This window comes from Paramisgurnus dabryanus, chromosome 2, assembly GCF_030506205.2.
Source record: "Paramisgurnus dabryanus chromosome 2, PD_genome_1.1, whole genome shotgun sequence".
NCBI lineage: Eukaryota > Metazoa > Chordata > Actinopteri > Cypriniformes > Cobitidae > Paramisgurnus > Paramisgurnus dabryanus.
The window spans coordinates 57,286,819-57,311,505 of NC_133338.1; the positions used below are offsets into that span (position 1 = coordinate 57,286,819).

Below are 24,687 nucleotides of genomic sequence, written 5' to 3' on the forward strand. Positions count from 1 at the left end.
TGCCACGAAGGATACGAAAGTGAATTACTGTGTCTAACACTGTACGGCATGTAACAGTTATCCGCCATTACGTGAGTTTACACGGCCTCCTTTGGTAAACAATGCAAACGTTTTCAATCCTAAGCGTGCAGTCTGCTGAGGTCGCTTATGTAGGCTGATATGCACACGCCATAACATATTACATGATAGCAAATATAAATGAGGATAAATAAGTTACTTACTTTAGAAATATATCCTCCTCCAGTGCGTCTTCCATTGTTCTTCTTCTTAGGTAACATTAACCTTAAAGATAAACGCTTCTCTTCCTTAATGTCCAGACAAAAATGAAGATCTTCCTCACGTGTGTGTATAAAGTTTATCATTCAAACATGCGGTAAAGTCTTTAAATCTGATAAAACTTTATGCTTTTTTGTTATTGTTTGAATTGTTTGTCTGTTCATTACCATGTGAACAGTGGGTACCGCCTCTGGGCGTGACCGCATTAGAGATAATGAAGTCAGCCAGGAAAACTGTATTTTCTTTACTTCAATGCAGATTATATAAACAGGCATTATTTACTTGTTTAAAAATAGACATTTCAGGCTTTCTTTGGATATTTGTATCATGTTTGTGTGACGAGTATTCGCGGAGTTTCCATTGATTTTTGTAATGTGTTTTGAGAGACAGCTGGCAGAGACAGAAATGTCTAAATGCGCACCCTGTTTATTTTCTTTATTTGACAAAAACACAAAGATTTGTTGTTATTGTGAATGTACACAAATGAAAGAAGACCCTTTACAGTTTCAAATGATGTCAAACACATAAGTGTATGATTGTTAATGATGGAGTATTTTAAGTTGATTCTGCTATGATAAGGAGAAAACACGTCAAAACGCGGCGCTGCGTTTTTGGACCCCAGGAAGTTGTGGGGTTTATAATGTAGTGCTAAAGGGACATGATGGGAGTTATTGTCTTCAGCATTTGACATCAAAGTATGATGAAAGCAGACAAGGCTCAACAGCATCCTCGCAATACTTTGATGTCAGATGCCGATCGGTCTGTGGCACCAAATGAAGTCAAGTGGAGAGCAATGATAACCGAATATGACACCATTGGCAGGGGAAGAAGGAGGGACATTTTAAAGTGTTAAATATGCTAATTTCTCTGGATTCAAACATTGCTGAAAACATGTACATACGCATGTGAACAATATATACAACACTCTGATATTTTGATATTTTCATGCAAAAATGTTCTTATTGTGTTATTAAAACTGATTTTATAAATAACCGTACATGGGATTGTTGTTTCCATTGTTTTCCAGTGAGTCTCCAATCCGAATCTCTGCTCCATTGGTTTCTTCAAGATAACCGTCTGATCTAGCAGTGATGATTATTGTAATCATCCCATAATAATCCAAGAGATCCAATCTCCACCATGGTGTAGCTTCAAGTCCGGTACTGGAGCAATAGGTATCAACTGATCCATATCTTATTCCATCTATGGCGTTTTCAGCTACCCTAATGTAATATGTTGATGGCTGTATAACTGTTCCTTTATGTGCTAAATTCTCTAAAAAGAAGATGTTTAAATCAGTGGATCAGTCTTACACATGAAGTCATACATTTACATACACCTTAACCTGCTAAATGTTTTTATCATTAAAAAATTATTGCATGATTTTTATAAGTATCAAGAACAAACTCTAATACTATAATACACACTTTAATAACTACATTTACAACAAATAATCCAGTTCTCAAGTTACCATAAAGTACGCTTGATTCTGTGGAATATTAACCAGAGAATCAATGACTGTATTTATGGTTTGACACATTCAACTGTTTACTGGTCTTCAGAAAAACCCTCAACACAACCCAAATTAATGATATATAATTACAGCATGTTTAAAATGTCACAATGTAGGTGTGAGTAAAAATGTGTTGTTTTGGGGTGTGTTCTTTTAAATGCAAATAAGCTGATATCTGCACTAAATAGCAGTGCCATTGTTGGATGTGGTTGGAATGTTCGAGCTGCACACGTGACAGATCAACTAAGCAATATGATGACATGTGAGAGGGCTGCGTTAAGAGAACGCTTTACTTTCTGTTTTTTTTTTTCAAAACAATCGCATCCCAATAACGAAAGCGCGCCTGGGCTCGGATCAATAAAAGGACAGTGTGAGTGCGTGCTTCTGGGGGAGTAGGGAGGGGGGACAATCACACTGGGGCATATTTTGGTTTGGATAATATGAGTGCACCCTAAGGGTGGTATTATATTATCCTTCTGACATCACAAGGGGAGACAAATTTCAATGAGCAATTTTTTCACATGCTTGCAGAGAATGGTTTACCAAAACTAAGTTACTGGGTTGATCTTTAATAAATTTTCTAGGTTGTACTGGGGACCCAAATTATAGTCATATTTTCATGTTATGTCTCCTTTAAAGGCGTTCTAAGCGAATCTGCGAGACGTTAGTTTTTGTTGACGTTTGAATTGTTTTCAAACAGACGGAGCGTAGCTAACTCCTCACCCTCCCCCTCCCTTCCGTGCTTTCATGAACGCGCCCAACCCCTACCCCCAAATCCTTCTTGTCGTTTATTGGCTGAAACACTTTGTTATGGTTTGTGTTTGTAGGTTTGGCCACTATGTTCTTATTGCCGTTTGTGAAGCCGGGGCTGTCTACAGAGATCGCGTTTTTTTTACAGTTTGGTCAGCGGACAGGCAGCAAGCAGATAGTGAGGAGATGTTTGCTGTATGTAACAAAAAATGTTTTATGGTCTAAAACGCGTCAATTCGCTTAGAGCACCTTTAATAAAGCAATATGGCTCGAGTGTGATTAGGCCAGAGATGCAATTACAGCCGTGATGATATAGAGCTATATCACACGAATCCAAGAACGATATTGCTTTTATACAATCATTTGATGGCACAAGTTTGAAAAAAAAAACTAGAAAACAACAACAGAGTAACACACGATAACCCGGATGCTACAACTCATTTTGATAGGTACAGTTTAATATTACACAAAATTAAATATAAATATTTATTTTAACAACATATATGACATTATATTTACAAATGATTAAACCAAATAGTGTGTTCATGACATTTGAACATCTTGTCTTTTCTTAAACCGGAACTAAACAGGTTTTTCTCGCAGAAGGTCTGCATTCATTATAAATGAGGAAATAAAATATTTTAAATCAACATTTAACGTTCCTTACCATGCTAATGCGGTAAATAGCCATGTAATAACCGGAATAATGTACAAGCAACAGGTTGTTATCGTAAAATAACACACTGTCGGGCCTTATTTCTGCATATGAAGTCTCACCTGTATCATAGACCTCAACCTCACAGAGAGCGAAATTAGATGTACGTCCAGTCAAGACCACATTTATATAACGTCCCACCATTACACCACATGAGTAACTGATAGTTTGACCAAATTGAAAACCTGAAGTTACAGCACATCTAGAATGAGAAATAATCAGTTAATCTCTAGAAGTGTTTAAAATTATATCTATAAACTGATGTCATGAATAACTTTACCTGGGATTGTTGATTCCATTGTTTTCAGTGGAGTTTCCAATACGAATCTCTGCTCCATTGATTTGATCAGGATAACTAGCAGTGATGACTACTGTACTAATCTCATAATAATCCAAGAGATCCAACCTCCACCATGGACTCAATTCATATGCAGTAACAGAGTAGTACGCATCTTCAATTGGTCCATATCTTACACCATCTATAGCCTTTTGAGCTACAAAGAAGGAATATGTGGATGACTGTGTAGCTGTTCCTCTACGTGCTAAATTTTCTAGAAAATAAACATCAAAGACAGTTAAACAGTCATTGTGGAGATATAAACACATCTGTGATAACATCTGAATCTCATCAACCCTCATGTTCAGTATAGACCTTTTGCGTGTTTGCAAACAGAGATGACGTTTTTTTGTGGGGCAGAAAGTGACAGCTCTGCAGTAGTGGTTTGAAGTGTTTTAGCGTTAAACTGTAATTTTGATAGATCTGGTGTTCTGTCGCAGTCTGTTTCCCCTATGTTTCTCATTAGTGTAATGTTTCTTATAATAACATTTTATTGAACCATTTCATTGAAACAAAACATATTTAAAACAAGATTTTAAACAATATTAAACATATAAACAAGTAAAATAAAATAAAACCAACAAGTATAAACAAGTTTGGAAATATTTAACTCTGGCAAATAGAACACTAGGTCATAGTTTTAAGTTTAAAGTCCATCATCGACTAAAAGGTAACATTTCACTGTGGTAAAAAGAACACTGGCCCATAGTTTTACATATCCTATTTGAATTTCATTGAACACTAAAAATAAATGCATTAATCTCTGGCAGACAGACCACAGTGGCCTTTAGTTTGAAGTCGCCCATTCAGACTCCATCAGGGACTGCATGAAGCTGTTCACATGGGGGTTAATGGCTACAAACTTTGGTGTATTGACACGAAACTTGGTATATGTTATTACAGTCATGACCTGAGGGTGCATGCAACGTTTCGTCACAGCGCCACCTAGTGGTCACGAGATTTGAAAAATGCCTATTTTCGCTTAGAACTACCGCAAACTTGACTCTAAAATCATGAAGGTGGTCTTGTTAGATTCCTTGAGGCATGCCGAGTCAAACGATATCGTTTTTTGGTCGGCCATTTTGGGTGTTGGCCATTTTGAATCTTCTTCTTAAGTTCAGTATTTCACAAACGCAATGGCGTATCCCTACAAAATGTAGTATGGTTCATCAGTGACATGTTCTGAGCGCACCTATAAATCTTTAAGCTGGCGCCACCTAGTGGTCAGGATATGTAAATAAATTATTTTAAATCTTTATAGCATTTGATTCAATTGCCACACTGACGTAAGACATCACTTTATAAATTCCTTGGCTCATGCTGAGTCCGACGGTGCCAAAAATGTCAAAGTCAAATCTACTTCCTGTCAGCCATTTTGAATTATATTGCACACATACTTTTTCGAACTTCTCCTAGAGCGCTTGTTTGATTGGCTTGATTTTTGGTACGCATCATCTAGAGACACTCCAGACAAAAAGTTATCAAAAGCTATTCGATATACCTATCTATTGTCATCTAACGCATCAACGAATACGATGGCAAGCACGCAAAATGTATTTGAGTCTGTATCTTCGCAAAACTTTTGCTTATTGATATGAGACTTGGTATATGTCATAACAGTGATGACCTGAAGGTGCATGCACCGTTTCATCACAGTGCCACCTAGTGGTCACGAGATATGAAAAACACCGATTTTTGCTTATAACTACTGCAAACTTGAGTGTAAAATTATGAGAGTAGTCTTGTTGGATCCTGTGTCACATGCCGAGTCAAGCGATACTAATTGGTTTTCGGTCGGCCATTTTGGGTGTCGGACATTTTGAATTGTCTCATTAAGATCAGTATTTCACAAACAGAATGGCGTATCGCTACGAAATTTGGCATGGTTCATCAGTGACATGTTCTGAGCGCACCTATAAATCTTAAGGATGGCGCCACCTAGTGGTCAGGATATGTAAAGAAATTGTTTAAAGTCTTTATAACATTTGATTCAATGGCCACACTGACATAAGACTTTAAAACTCTATTGATTCCTTGATATGTCCGAGTCAAACCTACTTCCTGGGCGATTTTGAATTATATTTGATTTTTGGTACACATCATCTAGAGACACTCCAGACAAAAAGTTATCAAAAGCTTTTTGGTAGACCTATCCGTTGTCGTATAATGCATCATAGAATGTGAAGGCGAGCACGCCGAAATGTATTTCAGTCTAGTGGTCAAAAAGATTTGGGGCTATATCTCTGCATCTCTTCATCGTATTTACACCAAATTTGGTGGGTGTTATAACAGTAATGTCCCGAGTCACCATCTATTGTTTCATCCAGTGCGTCCTATTGGTCAAGAGATTTGAGGTTATATCTCTGCATCTCTTTATTGTATTTACACCAAATTTGGTGGGTGTCATCACAGTCATGACCTGAGGCACCATCTATTATTTCGGCACTAATGCAAACATAGATCTTAAATCATGACAATTATCACGTATGAATCATTTTTTGCCATATTCGGCTTAACCCCGGTATTGCTGCTTGCAGCTATATTTTTCTATTCTAATTATTAAAAAATTTCCAATTGATTTCATCGCTCCAGTCTGTCCGTTTAAGGGCTTATTGCAACCATAAACACATACGTTTATCTTTAAATGGTGCATGCTTGCAGTGGCTTAACTGTGATGTCGACTCGCAAATGGTCTATAAAGTGAACACTTTCCTCCTTTTTCACATTTAAATATATCCAAATGATAGTTTACATCTAATCTATTAATTTATTATCAACAAGGTATAAAGTTCCACTTAAGTTATACACACAAAACGATTCTTAAATATTTAATTAATATAGAAGTTAATGTTTCACTAGTTCGCCAGAAAAGGATGCAGTTGGACAGGGAGGCCTGAAGGCTGCCTGATATACGCCCATGATGATGATGATTGACAGGCCTGAATGTTTAGGCTCCTCCCAAACCTACGTTTAGAACTACATTTAGCAAAAATTTTGATATCAATACTGCCCTACAAAGGCAAAAGACCTTAACTCGCTATAGTGTAGAACTGAGAAAAAATTACTTTAAAGTTTCGACTTTTTAGTGACTTTAGTAGTCAGTTATTTTTTCTTGATTTAAATTTCCTTGAAAAACAACAAAATGGACTCAAGATACTTATCCACATGATAATGGAGGTTGTGAATGTCCCAAAAATATCAATAACTCATTTTCGACCAAAAACGAAGTTACTGCCTTTTGCCTTTTTAGGGCAGAATAAACATTAAGAAAGCCCTAAAATAACCGAACACCAGAAGATAATGATCAGAAATGATCCTGAAATCTAACTAAAGACATTTACAACTTTACATGACTTTACATTTGTTTGAAATATCATAAACGTGTTACCTTCTAAACTCTCTGGAATGGAAATGAGAACTGTTGAAAGAAAGAAAGTGTTTAATATATTAGATAATATTTGACATTTAAAAACATTTAAATTAAGTTTATACAAAAAGTCTTTCATTGTCAACTTTTAAAAAGCAGTATTAAGATATGAAAGAAGAAACACAGCAACTGTAATGTTAAGATCTTGTTTTTTAACATCATCATGTGTGTCAGCTGCTGTACTCACCACAAACTAAAATCAGATGAATGAGTTTCTCCATCACTGACTCTATAAAGATCATTAAACAGACGAGAGAGAGAGATTACTGAAAAGAAATGAGAGAGAGAGAGAGAGAGAGAGAGAGAGAGAGAGATATTATGAATTATAATGATGATATAACAGACCTGTGTTGAGTTAGATATAAAGATTTCTCTCTGTCTATCTCCTTATTTTCTTCTTTACTCTTCAGTCAATCCAATATATCAGTTTGTCTGCTTGAATTTCAGTCTCCTCCCTCCTCACAACATCACTGATAGTTTCATGAGATCATCTCACATCATCTGACCTCCAGAAAAACATCATCTGTTATTTCAAGTCTTATTTTAAAAACAAATAAGGAACAAATGCAAAACTGCACATTTAAATAAGGACCTGACCCGTTTAAGTGCCAGGCTTGATTTCTACACCTAATGGAGAAGATCAGCAGGTGTGTATGGTTGTTTATTCAAAATAGGCAGACCTACGCACAGGCTACGGATAACCTACACACAGTAGCTACGGCGTAGAGCTTACGCACAACTATAAATTGGGCTTAAGATGAGGATGTCATGTTGAGTTCTACTTGATCAAAGTTAAAATGGTGTATAATTCAGTCTTGCCTTTAGTAATAACGGAGCACCAACATATGGAAAATTAACTTTTTACTGTATTTTCCGGACTATAAGTCTCACTTTTGTTCATAGTTTGACTGCTCCTGTGACTTATAGTCAGGCACGACTTGTAAGTCAGTATGAATTAATTTTGACCTACATGAACCAAAAGACAACATAACCGTCTACATCTGCGAGAGTCCGCTATAAGCTGCTCCTGTATTTATGTAATTTAATGGATTCAGTGATGTGGAATGATGAGCCTGCAAACTTGATGCTCATTGGCTTGTTCTGTTTACTTAGCTTATTCAGCCTTCCGGGTATGTTCAGTATGCTATTGTGTATCGTGTAAATAACTGATAATGTTACGTTAACATACAGACATTTATTCAGCCTGCTGTTCTGTGTGCTATTGTTCAGTTGAATAACTTGCCTTTCCAGAAAAATTTCTGTTCTTCGGCTTGGATTTTGTGAAATCATTTTATAAATAAACGTGACGTAGTCCTTTGCGACTTATGATAAAACGGTTAATTGGTTGTTTTTATGAACTAGCTTCAGATGTGTTAAAAGCAGCATGTTAGGGCTGGGTGACATGACAATACATATCGTAGCGTTAACATAAAGTGTGAATTAATTCGTTAACATAAATAGGTCTATCGGGGTAAACGATATCCATGCATCTTACTGTGGCCAGGAATTATTGTAATGTTGGAGTGGAAAAAGAAGCATGGAGGCAAATGACTAACAGCATGTGATGTGCTTTGTGTTATTATAAGTGCAGTATGCAGTGAAAGGAAATTCAAATTCACCTTTGCAGGCAATATTTTGTGTGCACGCTCTGAGATGGACTGTAACGCTGACAACACTTTTGGCCCTAAGGCCCTTTTACACGGGACACTGCAAGAGGTGGAATCGGTGCACAGCTGCCGTTTCTCTTGGAGATGAAGTGTTTTGTTTAAACTTTCACCTGGCCAAGCACTGGATGACCAATTTCACATGTATTCTGTCTTGTTTCAAGATACAAAATACTGTTTTTGAATTTAAATAAATTTTCCTACACAGTATTTTTTATTTTAAATACATTTCCATGTATTCATGCCCATCTCTGAATAAAGGGAGCCCATATCGGAGCAGCACACACTGACACTCGTTGACTTCTCAATACTGAATCAGGTAAAGTTCATCAGCCCTGTTTATTCTGTGGTGCATTGAAGACACTTCTCTCAATAGGTTTTGATGACACAAGTAAACACGACTGATTTTGACAGAAATGGAAATTTTGAGGAAATACAGAAGAGAAAGATTCAGCATGCAAAATGAACTCAAATTTTACAATTTAGTGAGTAAATCAGAAAGACAGATGGCAGGCAACCTTGAATAACCTTATAATACTTTGAATAAAATAGTGAGATTGACAGTTTTGGCATTGTTGCAGTAAGTGCTGTGTGTGCAATTCAAATCTAAGACATGCAAACTGTGTGGAAAAGAAAACAGCTGTCACCATTCAAACATCTTCTAAGAACTCTGTGGTAATTTTCTCTAAAGCCTTTAGCACTAAATCTTCAACAAGACACCAGTGTTAAGAGAGCGTAGAGTATGTTTTCAGTTTGACAGCAATACTGCACAATAAGTGAAGTGGGAAATTTACTGTCTAGTCATTGTGCACAAATTCTGTGAGAGTTGTCCTGTGGTTTTATTCAGTTGAATTCTAAAACACCAGATAGCATCATTAGCGCAATTATAATTGCCATGAAAGACACACACCTATTAAGGTGATTGATCAATGAATTTGACCTTTATTTTTAGGAATGTAGTCACACAAATTGCAAAATATGAGAAACAAAATCACATTGAGTATTCTTGTGACAGGTGGAACCGTGCAAGAGACAAAATCTGCATCTGAAACCGCATACACTATGAGTAGAAGGCATGTACTGGCCATCAGACAACCAGGAGATTCCCGGTGGGCCGTGGGCTTTATGGACCAGTGGGCATTGTAAAAGTTTTTAAATGTAATTATATTACTTGCTGTCTTAGTCAAACTTCATGTCTTTGCATCTCTCACTGGACAAAAGAAGCTAATGCATGCTGCAAGACTGACAAGTAAACAAGCATGTTGATTGCATGGTGTATGTATGTCACACTAGCCAATCAGGATCAAGTTATTACAAACAGCTGCATTTGACTTCATGCATCGCTGCGCAGAGTGATCGACGTACAACATTTGTGTATTGCGAGAACTATTCAAAAGCTGTCCTATCTGGTATCTTCCACTGATTAGTCTGCAAGTAGTCAAAAACAATTTACTGAAATCAACTGACAAATCTAACAAAATCTCTGAACGTAATAATGAAGAAGTGGAGAAAAATAAAAAGCCAAGCACTCAAGAAAAAGAACTCCATATGTTAAAAAATGTATATTTTTTTCCTAGATGTAGGTAATGATGTGCTAAAGCACTTATAAATCTTGTTTAACTCTGTGTTAAAAAATCACTTATTATGACTTAATATAAAATATTACTTTAATTTTTAATGGTCTGTCATGGACCCCAGCACCACATATGAGATACTGTTTGAAAGCTTAGAATCTCTACTTTCTGCAGATATGCATCTCTTTGAGATATGTTTTACTCTAAGTGTGATGGATGCAAAATTACACACTCACACGTGGGGGTTGATTCTTCTTGTTTTTTTATCTTTGATAGAAAAATTAAATATAAATCAAAACCGGCTGGTGACCTGATACTGCAGACATTATAAAAGTCGCAGCAAAGACTATCAAATCTGATACATGTAACAATGTTACATAAAATACATGGTAACATCGTATAACATGAAACTGTAACTCAATATATCTTTTTCACATAACACAATATGTGATAAATCATAACTGGTAACAAGGAAAACATCAAGGGTTGCTAAATACCACTATTTAACATTAATATTGAAATAAACATTAAAGTAACATACCTTTGATAGAAAAATGAAATATAAATCAAACCGTGAGGTGACCTGAGTACTAGGGATGTCCCGATCAGGTTTTTTTGCCCTCGAGTCTGAGTCCGAGTCATTTGATTTTGAGTATCTGCCGATACCGAGTCCCGATCCGATACTTTTATAATACATAAAAAAAAAAGAATAAAGAAGAGCGAAAAAACAGAACCAGTCCAGGATGTTCCTTATGTCATGAGTCTAACTCTGTGCCAGCGCATAACTACAGATGTGTTAAAAAATAATGAATATATACTATATATGTTCAGGGGTTAAATTGGGGTTTGTTTTGTGGGGAGGCTCTGTTGGGAGGGAGGGTTCGAGGGGTAACATGTTTAATCCTGATGACAGCAAAGCCACTGGTGTGTTTCAATGACATTTTGTATCTCTGATAGGATTTTATAAGTTTCAGTTTTAAAGCTTTGCCACATGTTGACCCAAACTTTAAAACCTGAACTTTAAATTATGCAAATCTATGAGTCTGACACCCTATATGCATTTGGTGCACATGTCATTATGCACAATTGATCAAACTTTGAATGAAGTTATAAGACTTAACCTCCTTGACTCATTCTAGGCATAAGATGGGCTACCCAAAAAGACTCAATTAACAAGAAAAACAACATACTGATTCAGCAATATCTCTTATAAATTAGCCATAGAGATTCCCTAAGCTGGTCAGCAGTTAGTTATAAAATACCTATAGTTAGGTCGTGATTCATTTGTATAATCAAAATACATTATTTTATTAAACTATACAATCAGTTGTATCCAGTTAGCTAGTTAACATTTTGTAATGAGATGAGTGACATGGCTATACATACTTTAATACTTTGTTTCTAGACTTCTATTAATTTTTTTCGATATGGGCACCATTCTTACCTCTCTCTCTCTCTCTCTCTCTCATCTCTACAGTAATGTCAAATGATCCTGCGCGAATGCGCGTTCTTGAGGTTCTGAGTGAGACGCGGAACTGCGTCTGAGCACATGTTGACAATAACGATCAACGCATCGTTTAAATGAGCGGTAAAAACGCGGTTTTGTCGTGGGTTCCTTGCACGCACGAGTGTGAAGCCTATGAATGAAAGCACGTCAATAGGCTTGTTCGACTTCATGCGGCGCCGCAACAATCGACAGCCGGGTGACTTCAAACTACCGCGAGAGTGATCCGCGAAATCATACGGAGGAGTTTGCTTTTAAATCGTTCTCGCGGAACTTTGACGTTATGCAGCACCACAAGAACCGGCAGCCGGATGAAGTCAAACAAGCCTATTCTCTTCAGTTCACACGCACCAGCGCAGCGCGTACACTGGCGCGGAGCAGAGCGAGAACTTAATGGATTTTAAACCCTGCATATGTATCCGAGTCCTGATCGGGAGGTAACGTCCGATTCCGATCGAGTCTGAAACCACGTGATCGGGGCCGATTTCCGATCACGTGATCGGATCGGGACATCCCTACTGAGTACTGCAGACATTATAAAAGCTAGAAGATAGGGAGTTCACATTCACACAACTATATTATAATTGTTCAGCATATCTTTAGACACAGATAAGGCCTACACATGTGACACACAATGAGGTTCGATACATTTCCACCCTGATAACTAATTTAACATAATAAATTTAAGCATATGTTCATATACTACATGTGTGTGATCAATCACATTGAGGATGTTCACAAAAACCACATTATTTCCACAATTATTTCATTATAAGTTGGAGCCCTGAACGCAGCAAAGACTCTCAAATCTGCTACGGTAAGAGAAGCAAAGAGGGACAAAATACAATATGTGCAGTACCATCACTGGCCACAGGAGGGAAGCCTTTGAGCACACAAACCATTCTAATGCTTATTTTTTGGAATTCATCAAAAACTCTTTAACTTAAATGTTCTTTTTCACACCGTTACATCCACCCTCACTGAATAACATAAAATAATGGTATGGCAGGTGCAGTATCACCAATAGATCATACATTTGCATAAAAAACACCTTCAAAATTGGAAGAATATCCTGTTTAAGGAGCATCAAAAATACAATTATCCCATAAGGATGAAGTGATGAGAGAGTAGCGCTAAACTCTCCCAACAGCTTCTGACAGTAGAACATCTACATACATTCAACAATATTTCCCATACACATTTGTTCATAACCTTACTCAAACAAAAAGACAAAGCCATATTATCCCATCAGAGTTTGTAAGGTTACCCATTCATCATGTATGTTCCTTCAGTACTATTGTTTAACACCAACAAACAAAAACATTTGAACATACCATTGCATGTTAACGAATGGCTTCTTAACCAGAGAAAATTGTTCGTACAGCCTGAACATTGTGTTTCGTATCTTGAGCCATAACCTGTAATGACATAATATGTATTAATCTGTCAACGTGTCTAATTATACGGCCAAAATGTGATCTGACTTGCGTAATCGAACTAGAATGCTGTGGTTCATTCTCAGTGTTATTCACAATTGTGTCGGTAAAAGTCTGTGAATGAGGTAGGGTAGACAGTACTGTCTCAGTGTTCATTTTATGTGAATCTGATCTGCTGCCTGCATTGTCACAAGAAACAAGCTCCCTTGTAGCACTCAACCCTTCAGGTGTGTGACATTCTGGTACAACAGGAGTGACTTTAGCTAGAGGGTCTACCTGAACTTCAGTTGGGTTTTGGTCAGACTCATCTGTGACAGATCTTACAGGTAACTCTGAGGCCCAACGTATGGTCATGGTCCTACTATCAGATTCCTGAACTAATACAAATTCATCCACATTGCCAATATTAGCACTCTCACATGTGGGTAATGACTTGCCCTTTGTCCTCATAGAATCATCAACTGCAACACAACTGCAACTGTCCTCTTTGTATTTAGACACATCCGCATCTCTTTCTAAGGGCTCAACCTCTACTTCACTCAATGACTGAATGGAATGCTATCTCGAACAAGAGTTGGATATGTCTAAAAACTGATCAGACAGGGAAGTCTACATGTTCACTGGTAAGAAGTTCACTAACATCAACAGGTTCCGATGAACAACTTTTTCCTGACCTGTGGTTTGGTTAAGGATCTTGTAATTGTGAGTGTCTGGCTTACAATCAACCACAGTGTAGACTGTCGACTCCCATCTGACAGCGACTTTCTTTTTACCTCTTTCAGTTTTATTTGCAAGGAGCACCTGATCACCTATTTCAATGACCAGTCCTTTCACTCTTCGGTGAACTTTGCATGTCTTTTCTGCTCCTTCATTGCATGTTCTTGTGCGATCTGCAATGCTTCTTTCAGATCTTTGGTCAAATTAGACACAAACCTCAGGGTTGTGCAATTGTACCGAAAAGTAAGTGTCTGCAACTGTCTAGGCCAGTCCCTCTTTTTATCTGGAGACAAAGCTCATATAATGTTTCCGAGGGTTCTATTAAAGCGTTCCACACTTCCATTACCCATCGGGTGATGCGACGTTGTGCGTGACTTTTTCACTCCACAAGTCTGCTTTCAAAACTCGGACCCTGATCACAACTGTCATGAGTTCCTCTCAGGATCTCAGTCACCAAAGATTCTGGGATTATGAACTGATGGTGTTTTATTCTTGATAGCTTGTCACGAGACACTCTGTACAAGATGCCATTTCTGATGCCCAGTCTCTGAATGACAACTGCTGATTCTTGTGCTCTTTCTCTCCTCGCAGGTCTACGTCGACGTTCAACAATAATACATGACTCGAGACAGAATCCTGTCATTGAGCTGTTTCTCTCGTAGTTCCTGTTCTGAGTAAGCTGGTAAGGTATCCTGTCTTACAGACATCATCTGAGGTAAGTGGTCAATGACAGACATAGCTCGCGTCCTGGCACCGACGTTCCACTCAACGTGTGAGTTCAATACAGCAGAGATGTCTACTTCTGGGAAAGTCAGAAGATTTTGCCGAGCTTTATACTCACATGAAAAGTCTGAAATAAGGACTCTCTGTCTTCTATCCAAATCACACAAACGTTTAAAGGCCTCCTGCACTGATCCAGTAGACATCCCTTTTTAATCGGTCAGAAGAGCTCCGTATGGCTCCATGAGTAATCTCTGTGTGACATCCGTTTTGACAAAAGGAACCCGGCTTAAGGCATCAGCGACTGTGTTTTGTGGACCAGGCACATAATTTATACTGAAGTTGTAGCTAGCCAATTTAGCCACCCAACGTTGTTTAGACCATTTCAAGGCCAATAACTCCAAGCAATGTACTGGGTAATTTAGCTGTGAACAGCTAATGGACTTACTGGTGAAGGCTACAGGCCTGGCTTTTGTTTCCCCTTCCGGGACTTGTGAGAGCACAGCCCCGATACTACCTAGAGAGGCATCTGTTGCCAGTATGAACGGACGGTTAAAATCCGGATGGGCAAGGACAGCACTCTCGACCAATGATGCTTTTAAACTCTCAACCGCCTGGTCTTGGATTTGTGTCCAATCACCTTCAACTTCTGGTTTTGACAAACCTGATTTGGCTTCTTCAGGCGCTTTGTCTTAGTTTTCTGACCCTTCAGAAGACTGAAAAGTGTCTTGGCTGTGGCAGAATAGTTTAGAATGAAGTGCTGATAATAATTCACCATTCCCAAGAACAATCTTATTTTTTTCTGGGAAGGTGTTATGCCTTCTGGCTCCATTAGGTCCACATTGCTCAGCTTAGTAATGCTTTCGACTTTACTTGGATCTGTGGAGATACCTGTTTGGTCGATAACATGCCCAAGGAACTTCACCTACTTCCTCAGCAGGTAACATTTTTTTGGAGCTGGCTTGAGATTGTATTTGTGGAGTCTGCCGAACACCATTTCCAAGCAATCTATTGCAGTTTTCTCATCTGGCCCTTAGACGATCAGGTCATCCAGATAACACAGGAGACTGAGAAAATTTTCATCCCCGAAAATGCTGGTCATCATCCCTATGAAGCTACCCGGACTGTTGCAAAGGCCTTGTGGTAACCTATTATACTTGAAGAGGCCCATAGGTGTCGTAAAGGCAGTGAATTTGCGGTCCTCTTCATGCAGCGTCATGTTATAGAACCCGGACGTCAAGTCCATTGAACTAAACAAGGTGTTCCCGCCAAGTGCTGCCAGATAATCTGCCTTGTGTGGTAGAGGGTGCGCATCTTTCAGTGTTTGTCAATTCAACAAGCGAAAGTAAGTAAGTAAGTAAGTAAGTAAAATTTATTTCTATAGCACATTTCATAGATAAAAATCACAAAGTGCTTCACAACAAAAGAAGAATACACAACAATAATAAAAACATTTAAAACATCTAAAAACAGCAAAAGTACGCATTAAACAACAGAGGTACACATAAAACCAGCCCAAACAACCCTACAAACTAGTAAAGGCCTCTTTAAAAAGAAGGGTTTTCAACTAAGTTTTAAACGTTTCTACACAATTCAAACAGCGAATGGAAGGAGGCAAGGCGTTCCACAACCTAGGTGCCACAGCTTGAAATGAACGGTCCCCTCTTGTTTTAAAATAAGTACGGGGGGCAACTAAATATCTCTGATCTGTTGATCTCAAACTACGTGAGGATATACTCGGCTGTAACAGGTCAGTGATATAAAGGGGGGCCTGTCCTTGTAGGGCTCTAAAAGTTAGAACCAAAATTTTAAAATGTACTCTAAATTGCATTGGCAGCCAATGGAGTGCAGCTAGAACAGAAGTGATATGAGCCCTTTTACTAGTATGGGTTAAAAGCCTAGCAGCGGAATTCTGGACTGTCTGAAGACGGCCCAGGTTCTTCTTATTAAACAACACAGAAACCCTTGGAAAGTTAGAGTCGATGTTAAAGCATCTCTCTGTTGACCAATGTTCTGATATTACGACTTTAATAAATGAATATGTGACTCTTTTTCCAGATACTCCCACCCAGACAAATCTCCTTCAGCATGATATTGATGTGGGGGATGCCAAACCTGTACGTCAGCAATACTATCGGGTACCTTTCGACAAAAAGCGAAAGCTAGAGTCTGAGGTTGAGTATTTGTTAAAAAATGGTTTGGCGGAACCGTCTTTTTCAAGCTGGGCATCCCCTTGCATACTGGTTAATAAAGCTGATGGCTCTTCTAGATTTTGTACAGACTATAGGAAGGTGAACGCATTAACTAAACCTGACTCGTTTCGGTTACCAAGAATTGATGACTGCATTGATCAAGTTGGATCTGCCACCTATGTTAGCAAATTTGATTTGCTAAAAGGCTATTGGCAGGTGCCTTTAACATCTAGAGCCCAAGAAATCTCTGCATTTGTAATTCCATCAGGATTATATTCCTATAAAGTGATGAGTTTTGGCCTTAGAAACGCTTCCGCAACATTCCAACGACTAATGAATAGAGTTATCGGAGGCCTAGAAGGGTGTGCTGTATACTTAGACGATGTAGTCATCTGTAGTGATACTTGGGTGGAACATCTAACTCGGATTAGGGCTTTTTTGATCGTTTGGTTGATGCTAATCTTACTGTAAATTTGCGCAAATCTGAATTTGCTAAGGCCACTATTACCTATCTTGGAAAGGTTGTAGGCCAAGGTCATGTCCAACCGGTCCGTGCTAAAGTGACTGCCATCGATCAATTCCCTGTCCCTACCACAAAAAAGGAGCTTATGAGATTCCTTGGAATGGTGGGTTTTTATAGGGGATTTTGCCCAAATTTCTCTACGGTGGTGGCTCCACTAACCAACCTCCTTCGACACAAGGTCAAATTTGAATGGTCCACTGTGTGTCAGAGAGCATTTGAGGATGTTAAATCTCTCCTCACTGTGTCTCCAGTGTTGGCTGCACCCAAGTTGAATAAACCATTTAAGTTACAGGTTGACGCAAGTAATGTAGGAGCGGGTTCCGTCCTGTTGCAAACCTCAGATGATGGTGTGGATTGTGTAGTGGGATACTTTTCCAGAAAGTTTAATTCTTATCAACTGAATTACTCTGTGATTGAGAAAGAAGCTTTGGCTCTGATTTGGGCACTGAAGCATTTTGATGTTTATGTGGGTTCCTGTGGAGAACGATTGGTGGTATATACCGATCACAATCCTCTAACGTTTCTTCATTCTTTACAGAATCCAAATCAGAGACTCATGAGGTGGTGTATCTTTTTGCAGGGATATCACCTTGATATAAGACATATTAAGGGAACTGACAACGTGATTGCGGATGCTCTTTCACGGGTATAACGTGAATTGTTATGTTGTGGTTTTCCTGTTTTCTCTTCCTCCTTCCCAATCTATCTCTGATCCTAGGGCCCGAGGTTGAGGAGGGTGATGGGGGACGGAATCCTGAAATTTGGAAGACTCCATGACATCATTGTATTTGGGAGTTATTTTTGTAAAGTATTGATGTTAATTTATATTTATGGACATCCCAATTTAGTTAGTGGGGGGTTTGGTTTTTTTTTGTTTTGGGTGGTAATCCTGGGTGGGGGTACACTTCAGTGTCTCTCTGCAGTCCTTGTTTTGGGGTTGTTGAGGATGCGGAGTTCAGTATTTAAAGTTGCCCCGAGCTCGGCAAGCCACTGAAGACTAGAGAGGCCAAGGTAGAGTTTCTATTTAGGTAGGAGGTTGGGGTGTTCACTTTTGGAATTAGTTTTTGTTTAATTATTGTGATATGTATATGTATCAATTTTAAGGGGGGATGTGTGACGTGCCTTGGGTTCATCCCACTTTAGCCGGCAGGTGGGATGGGTCTTTATGGGTATTGTAATTTGGAACACCTGTTGACTCCTATTTAAACCTGTGTGATGTTGTAATGGGTGCTCTTTGTTCTGTTACCCCTTTGGCTTTTGGTTCATTTTTGCGGTCTCCGTTTTGTTTATTCTGGTATGTCTTAATTTAGTTATTTTGGATGTTTGTGCTTGCGTTAATTATGTAGTTTTATTTTAAAATTATATTCTCTTAAGTGATTTATCCTTGTTTAAAATGTTTTGAAGTTTATTTTTGTTAAATAAATTTCCTTTGCAAAGAAATTGTTTTCGTTGCCTCCCTCATTTGTCACGGCGTGAGCCGGTCGTGACAATGCTATGCAGTGCTTGCAGTGCTGTCTTTATCTTTCTTATGACATGGTCTTTCAACGAATTACAGTACAAACAGTAAAAGCGTAAATGTAAATTTTGTCAAGTCTCTTGCAATCAAACTCGCACATAACTTATACTAAGTGTAACTTACAATTTACAATACTTGTTGTCAAAACTTTAGCCATAGTTTACATCAGAACATCACTTCAGAGTAAACTGTTATATTGACAACATGACTAAACAATCACTATTTGCTATTTGTACAAAATTGTTGTGAGAAATGCACTTACTCTTTTGCAAATTGTGAGTATGATTCGAGAAATGTACCAAAGCGACTGAGAAAAACTGTAATAAGGTTTTCACTTTAATGTTCCAATATTTTTTTTTTATTCTGGGCAGGAATTTATAAAACTGCATTTAGTATCCATCATTAATAATGTCTATAGTGAATCTGATCTTTTAATAGATGTGTTAGCATTGTGTTAATGTCCCGATGGTTTACATGAAGTTCTGGGCAATAATTCATAAAACGTGGGCACGATTTAACTTAAATGAGGGAACGAATTACTAAAACGTGGACACGATTTAGCTTAAAAAAAAATGTTACCATGTCATGAGACGGGCTCGGTATGTTGTCATTTATCTTTGCATATAATAATTAAATTACATTTTCATTATAAATTAAATTTTTATCAAATGCTTCAAAATCAACCTGACTACAAACTTGAATTGATAACAATAAAAGTTTTTAACAATATAAAAATAAATTTAATTAGCATAATAATAAATTCTTCCAGCTTTTATATGCATACATTTAAAATAAAAACATCAGGATTTAAACACTACACTGAAAGCCCTAATGTTGTTTGTACTAAAAAAGTCATGTAATCATTGCTAAAATTGTGTGTTTTGGATTAATAACATAACAATTATATTTATTTAAACTTAAAAAATGCAAGTGCAATGGACTTAAAATTATCAGTACAAGGTTTACCTATCAGCCTTTGCTACTGAGCATTTTTTAGACTCTTGGTCAAAAAATAACAACTGGAACATATAAACTATTTCTTTTTGAGAGTTTTACACTCTTTGAAGTTTTTTTTAAATATTGTTCTGTTGTAAATTATAGTTTGTTGTGAAGTCACCGTTCAATTGATCAGTGTTTTCCCTGTTCAACTCATTGTATTTCTCTTTACTATAATGGAGAGATTGAACTTTTAAATGGACTAACTCCTTCCTATCTTGTGGATATTGCTAACAGGGTATTTTAAAATAGATTCTTTGTATATTTGATAACACTTGAACAGACTCTAAGATATATTCAAGCCTGGACCAGTGATCAAACAACATTGCTCTTTAATCTTTATTAATTAAGTTTAATGTAAATAACCAGACAACAAAAACACCAGTCTACATGTGATTGAATACGTTGACGTGATGTGAACTTGAATATTACATTTTTATATGACCCATTACTCATTTAATGAAGTTCAGTCAACTTATTGGGGTTTTCAGTTAACAAATTCAAAGGTAGACGTGGAAAAGATATGGCTTTAAGATATGTTTTAATAAATGCTGAAATACACAGAAAGCCACCACATTAGCAGTGGGAAAAAAGTAACAAGTGTCAATTTCACCCCAACAGGAACTTTTTACGTTTAAACCTGGTTTACTTTTATTTTGAAAAACTCAAAACTTGAGAAGTCAAACTAACACTATTATTAATTCTAGACTTAAATGCTTGTTTGATTAAACTACCTAAAGGTCTTTATATACAAAAGCCTAGTCTAACTAAAAGGGGGTGTGGTGCCCTCAGGAGCTCAGTGAAGGTAAAGAACTGATGAATGGGTTTGGTTTAGGTGAAGGGTGGAGTCCTGTACGAGCTCATCTTCTGCCAATGTAATCTAACATCATTTATCATCACTGCTTTTGTCCAGATTTCTGAAACTGATCATTATTGATGCGCTGTTGGAGGTGTTGAGAAGAGATGCTGTGATTTGTGGGTGGGATGGCTGATGGAAAATAGAAAGTAAAGGATATCATTATTGTGGACCTCAAGTTCTTTATAAATCAATTGTGTATAAATTTGTGCAACAGTTCACATGTTCATGTTTAACTGAGATGACTATATGCAGTGTTATCACTCCTCTATCACACACATGTTAAGATGAGAACTGTCACACCTGACACAAGCAACGTATCAATCATATTTATGTGATTACTTGACTGATTCATTATCTGATTGAGAAAAAGTGCAAACCCCAAAACAATAACACAATTCATGTTTTTGTTAAAGTTAGAAGAGAATGTGGTGGACATCTTATGGTCCTGCATGAGCTCAGCAGTTCTCTTACTTCAACAATGACATTGCTTTTATGATATAAAATATATTTTGTTATATCATTTGATTAAATAAAATGTGCTTCCTCCATGGACTGTAAAATCACTTCATCTGTATGTGATACAAATATTAACTGCACATAATACAAACCCCAAAATACTAATATTATCATCAGTTATCAATAAATAAAATAACATTACAGAGAATATACAGTAAAATTATCTTTTTAAACTAAATGAAGTGACTGTAACGTGTACACAGAACATTTAGACAAACACTTTTTATCAAACATACAGAAGCAATAATGAATGTGACAGCAAACTGGTGAATATAAAATAATATACCTTTATATACAGTCAGTCTTTTTCAGGGTGATTTAACATTGACCTGTAAATGAAACAAATGGATTCAATAAATCACAGGATTTTACATGTTTCATACTGGATACATTTCATACTGGATACATTTCATGTATCCCAGTGTAAATGTTTTGTGCCCCGGTGTAAATCTCAAGTTTACATTTTAGCAGTTAACTTGTGTATTAATTGACAAAGATAATCGCGGCAAAATGGATTTATATTCATTGTAGTTACCCAATTCACGTTTGAAAAACGCAGCACTCGCACAGACGCACCATTCATGTCTGCGCGCACAGCCTCACAAAAAAAGTCAAAGTGACGCCACGCGATTGAGTTGCCTTATGAAAACATGAAGAGACTAAAGTAAGTTTTAAAAAAATAATGATAATCTTATTTTGACCTGATCACTATTGGCTTATGTAAATGAACATCAGAAAGGTTTTGTGCAAAGCAGGGAAAGGGAAGCAGAAAGGAGAGATGATAAGTTTTAGGGAGGTAAGACACATTACATCTTCACCCAGTCAGGTCCTAAACATTAGAGGAAAACCTGTCAATAGTCTAATTGCGTTGTTGCAGTCAAGACAGTCAAGGGAAATACAGGAAATTGTATAGAAGTGTTGCACACTTCTTTCACACCGCAGGCTTTGAAGAAAAAGTAAAATAAAAAAAAATTGGGGGGCCTGTACCCCAGTAGAGTTTTATGTCTAGTTGAGACATCTTATATCTGTGTGTAAAAATGCCATATGTTTCCTATTTACAGTTCTGTGGGCTGCCATTGACTTCCACAGGGGAAAAATATTACCAGGGATTGACCCGTAATTACAAAAGATACAAACAGGAAAGCAAATTCATTAAACATTAAAGGCTGATCAGTGTAAAATGTCATAATTTTGTCTTGTGAGTAATGTAGATTATTTACTGTAACTAGTTTTAAAATGACTTTATACTTGCCTGTGTTCTGTTGTTTCACTTTCTCTTTATAAGGGCGTCGTGTCCAGGACAGTTTAAAATCAGAGATGTATAATGACAGAGCAGACTCCAGCTAAAATTCATCAATACACACATTGATTTATTCACATCTAACACACTTATAGTATCACATCTCTCTTTTAGTAACACATTTATTTTGTTTTGTATTTAAAGACCCTCTCACTGTTTTTCTAACCTGAGAGAGGATTTTGTCACTCAGAGCCGCTGCATCAACACGGGAGAGAAATTTCAGTCTCAAAATGTTTTTTTTTAAAACACCTAAAACACATAAAACACAAACTCAACAATCAAACAAAGATAAACACTGATATTCAAGCAAAACTTTACAAGAGAGCAAAACAAACAAATAAAAAGCAGACCATTTACGGAAAATGTCATTAAAAAACGTAACCATCAAACTGTAGAGAATTATGTATCAGAAATTACGTTTTCCATAGACCTCCACCTCACAAAGAGAGAGATTAATTACACGTCCAGGTTTGATCACATTTACATAACGTCCCTCCATTCCATCACACGAATAACTGAGGGTACTGGCAGTAAGACCAGATATTACAGCACATCTAGACAAAGAGAAAATCAATCAATCTCTGGAAATGTTTAAATAAATCAATATGTACGCATTAAAGGGACAATATGCAATTTTTGGCTGTTAGATGTCACAATTAAACAATAACAAAGGCGTAGCTTGAAGAAGTTGTGTATAGGGATGTGCTTTGGATTCAGTATTTACATCTGTAACAATCTCATAATTATTTGTATTTGTATTCAGATGGGTGGGGCTTAACCGAAAGTTTGTCAAATTACATGAAATTTAGTTTTTTATTATTATTATATTCAAATATATTCATGCACATCTGACATTTTTGTTTTGGTTAAAAAAAAAACATGAATTTGAAAATAAAATGCAGGACTTATTTGATGTTAAAAGAGTTATTAAGAGAAATAAAGTTCGGAATCTGATTGATGTTAAAAAAGTTATTAAGATTGTTAAGTCTTGAAAATTATCTTCCTCGTGCTGACTGATACAAAGCGTGCATAGACGGTTGAGTGCGCAACCTTGATATATAGACATACACAGAATTACAGTTTAAAAATCTGTTTTGACAAGAATTCACAAAAGCATAATAAGCATTACAACAAACTTGCTTATGTCCTATAAGTGCGAGTTTCACAAGGGGTCGGTTTCATTCTTAGGGTTTGTCATTGCCACTGAAGAGTTACGTCACGATCCGGCCAAGGTTGGAGCAGTCGCCAAGTGGCCAGTTCCCGACTCCCATAAGGCGCTGCAACGCTTTCTGGGTTTCGACAATTTTTATTGCTTCTCCCCTTACTGCACTTACCTCCGCTAAAATAGGGTTCAGATGGAATATTAAAGCCCTCTCGTACCAGCTGGGCCCTAAAAATGTCAAGCCTGACGCCCTCTCTCGTTTGAGGACCCCGGGGTGGAGCGGGTGGAAACCATCCTCCCTGAGGGGAGGGTGGTGGGGGATCTCACCTGTGGAATCAAACAGCGAGTGAGGGAGGCCGATTGCGAAGAGGTTCCCAGTGGGTCGGCTGTTCGTTCCGGTCATGTTCGTTCGCTCCGTTCGGTGGGGCCACGAATCCAAGTTGGTCAGCCATCCTGGAATTTGGAGATCATTGTCTTCCATCCTTCAACAATTCTGGTGGCCCAATATGTCACGATAATCCGTGACAGGTTTTGCATTTGTTCCGATTGTTGTCACCTGGACATTCATTGACTGATTACTTACCTCATCACACCTGTATGTCATTTTGTCTGTCTATTTCAGCCCTTGTTTGTGTAATGTTCACTGCCGGATTATTGTCGCCATTCCCACGTCTGTTCTTGTGCTTCATGTCAGTGTTCCTGTTGTGCTTTTCCTGCCCGTTGTTGTTTCTCGTGTTTTATTTTCTGTTTGTTAATAAATGTTATTTATTCATCTGAACTTTGCAAATGTGTCCTAACTCCTGTTTCCTGGTGTGACAGAATAATCCGGCCATTCATGGATGCAGCAAGTTCTCAGAGGGGAGCTCCCCTTAATTTTTTTTTTTTTTTGAGGGGGAGTACTAGGAGTCGGGATCCTTCGTCTGCAGGGTCCCGATTTCCAATGGAGCTGGCCGAGAGGAAGCACTTGGAACTCCAGGCTGAGCTCAGAGT

At 37.6% G+C, this 24,687-nt stretch overlaps 1 protein-coding gene across 1 annotated transcript in view; it reads right to left on the minus strand.

The window, feature by feature from the left end:
- The window catches only part of LOC135743656 (uncharacterized), a 40,127-nt gene extending 15,949 nt beyond the window's left edge, over positions 1 to 24,178 (minus strand). Inside the window, exons 1-5 of the mRNA XM_065261427.2 lie at positions 23,870 to 24,178; positions 22,488 to 22,578; positions 3,535 to 3,805; positions 3,317 to 3,456; positions 1,275 to 1,551 (exon numbers count right to left, since the gene is read on the minus strand). Of these exons, the coding sequence (XP_065117499.2) occupies positions 1,275 to 1,551; positions 3,317 to 3,456; positions 3,535 to 3,805; positions 22,488 to 22,578; positions 23,870 to 24,178 (1,088 nt within the window). The remainder of the gene's footprint in view (positions 1 to 1,274; positions 1,552 to 3,316; positions 3,457 to 3,534; positions 3,806 to 22,487; positions 22,579 to 23,869) is intronic.
- Positions 24,179 to 24,687: the final 509 nt, after the last annotated feature.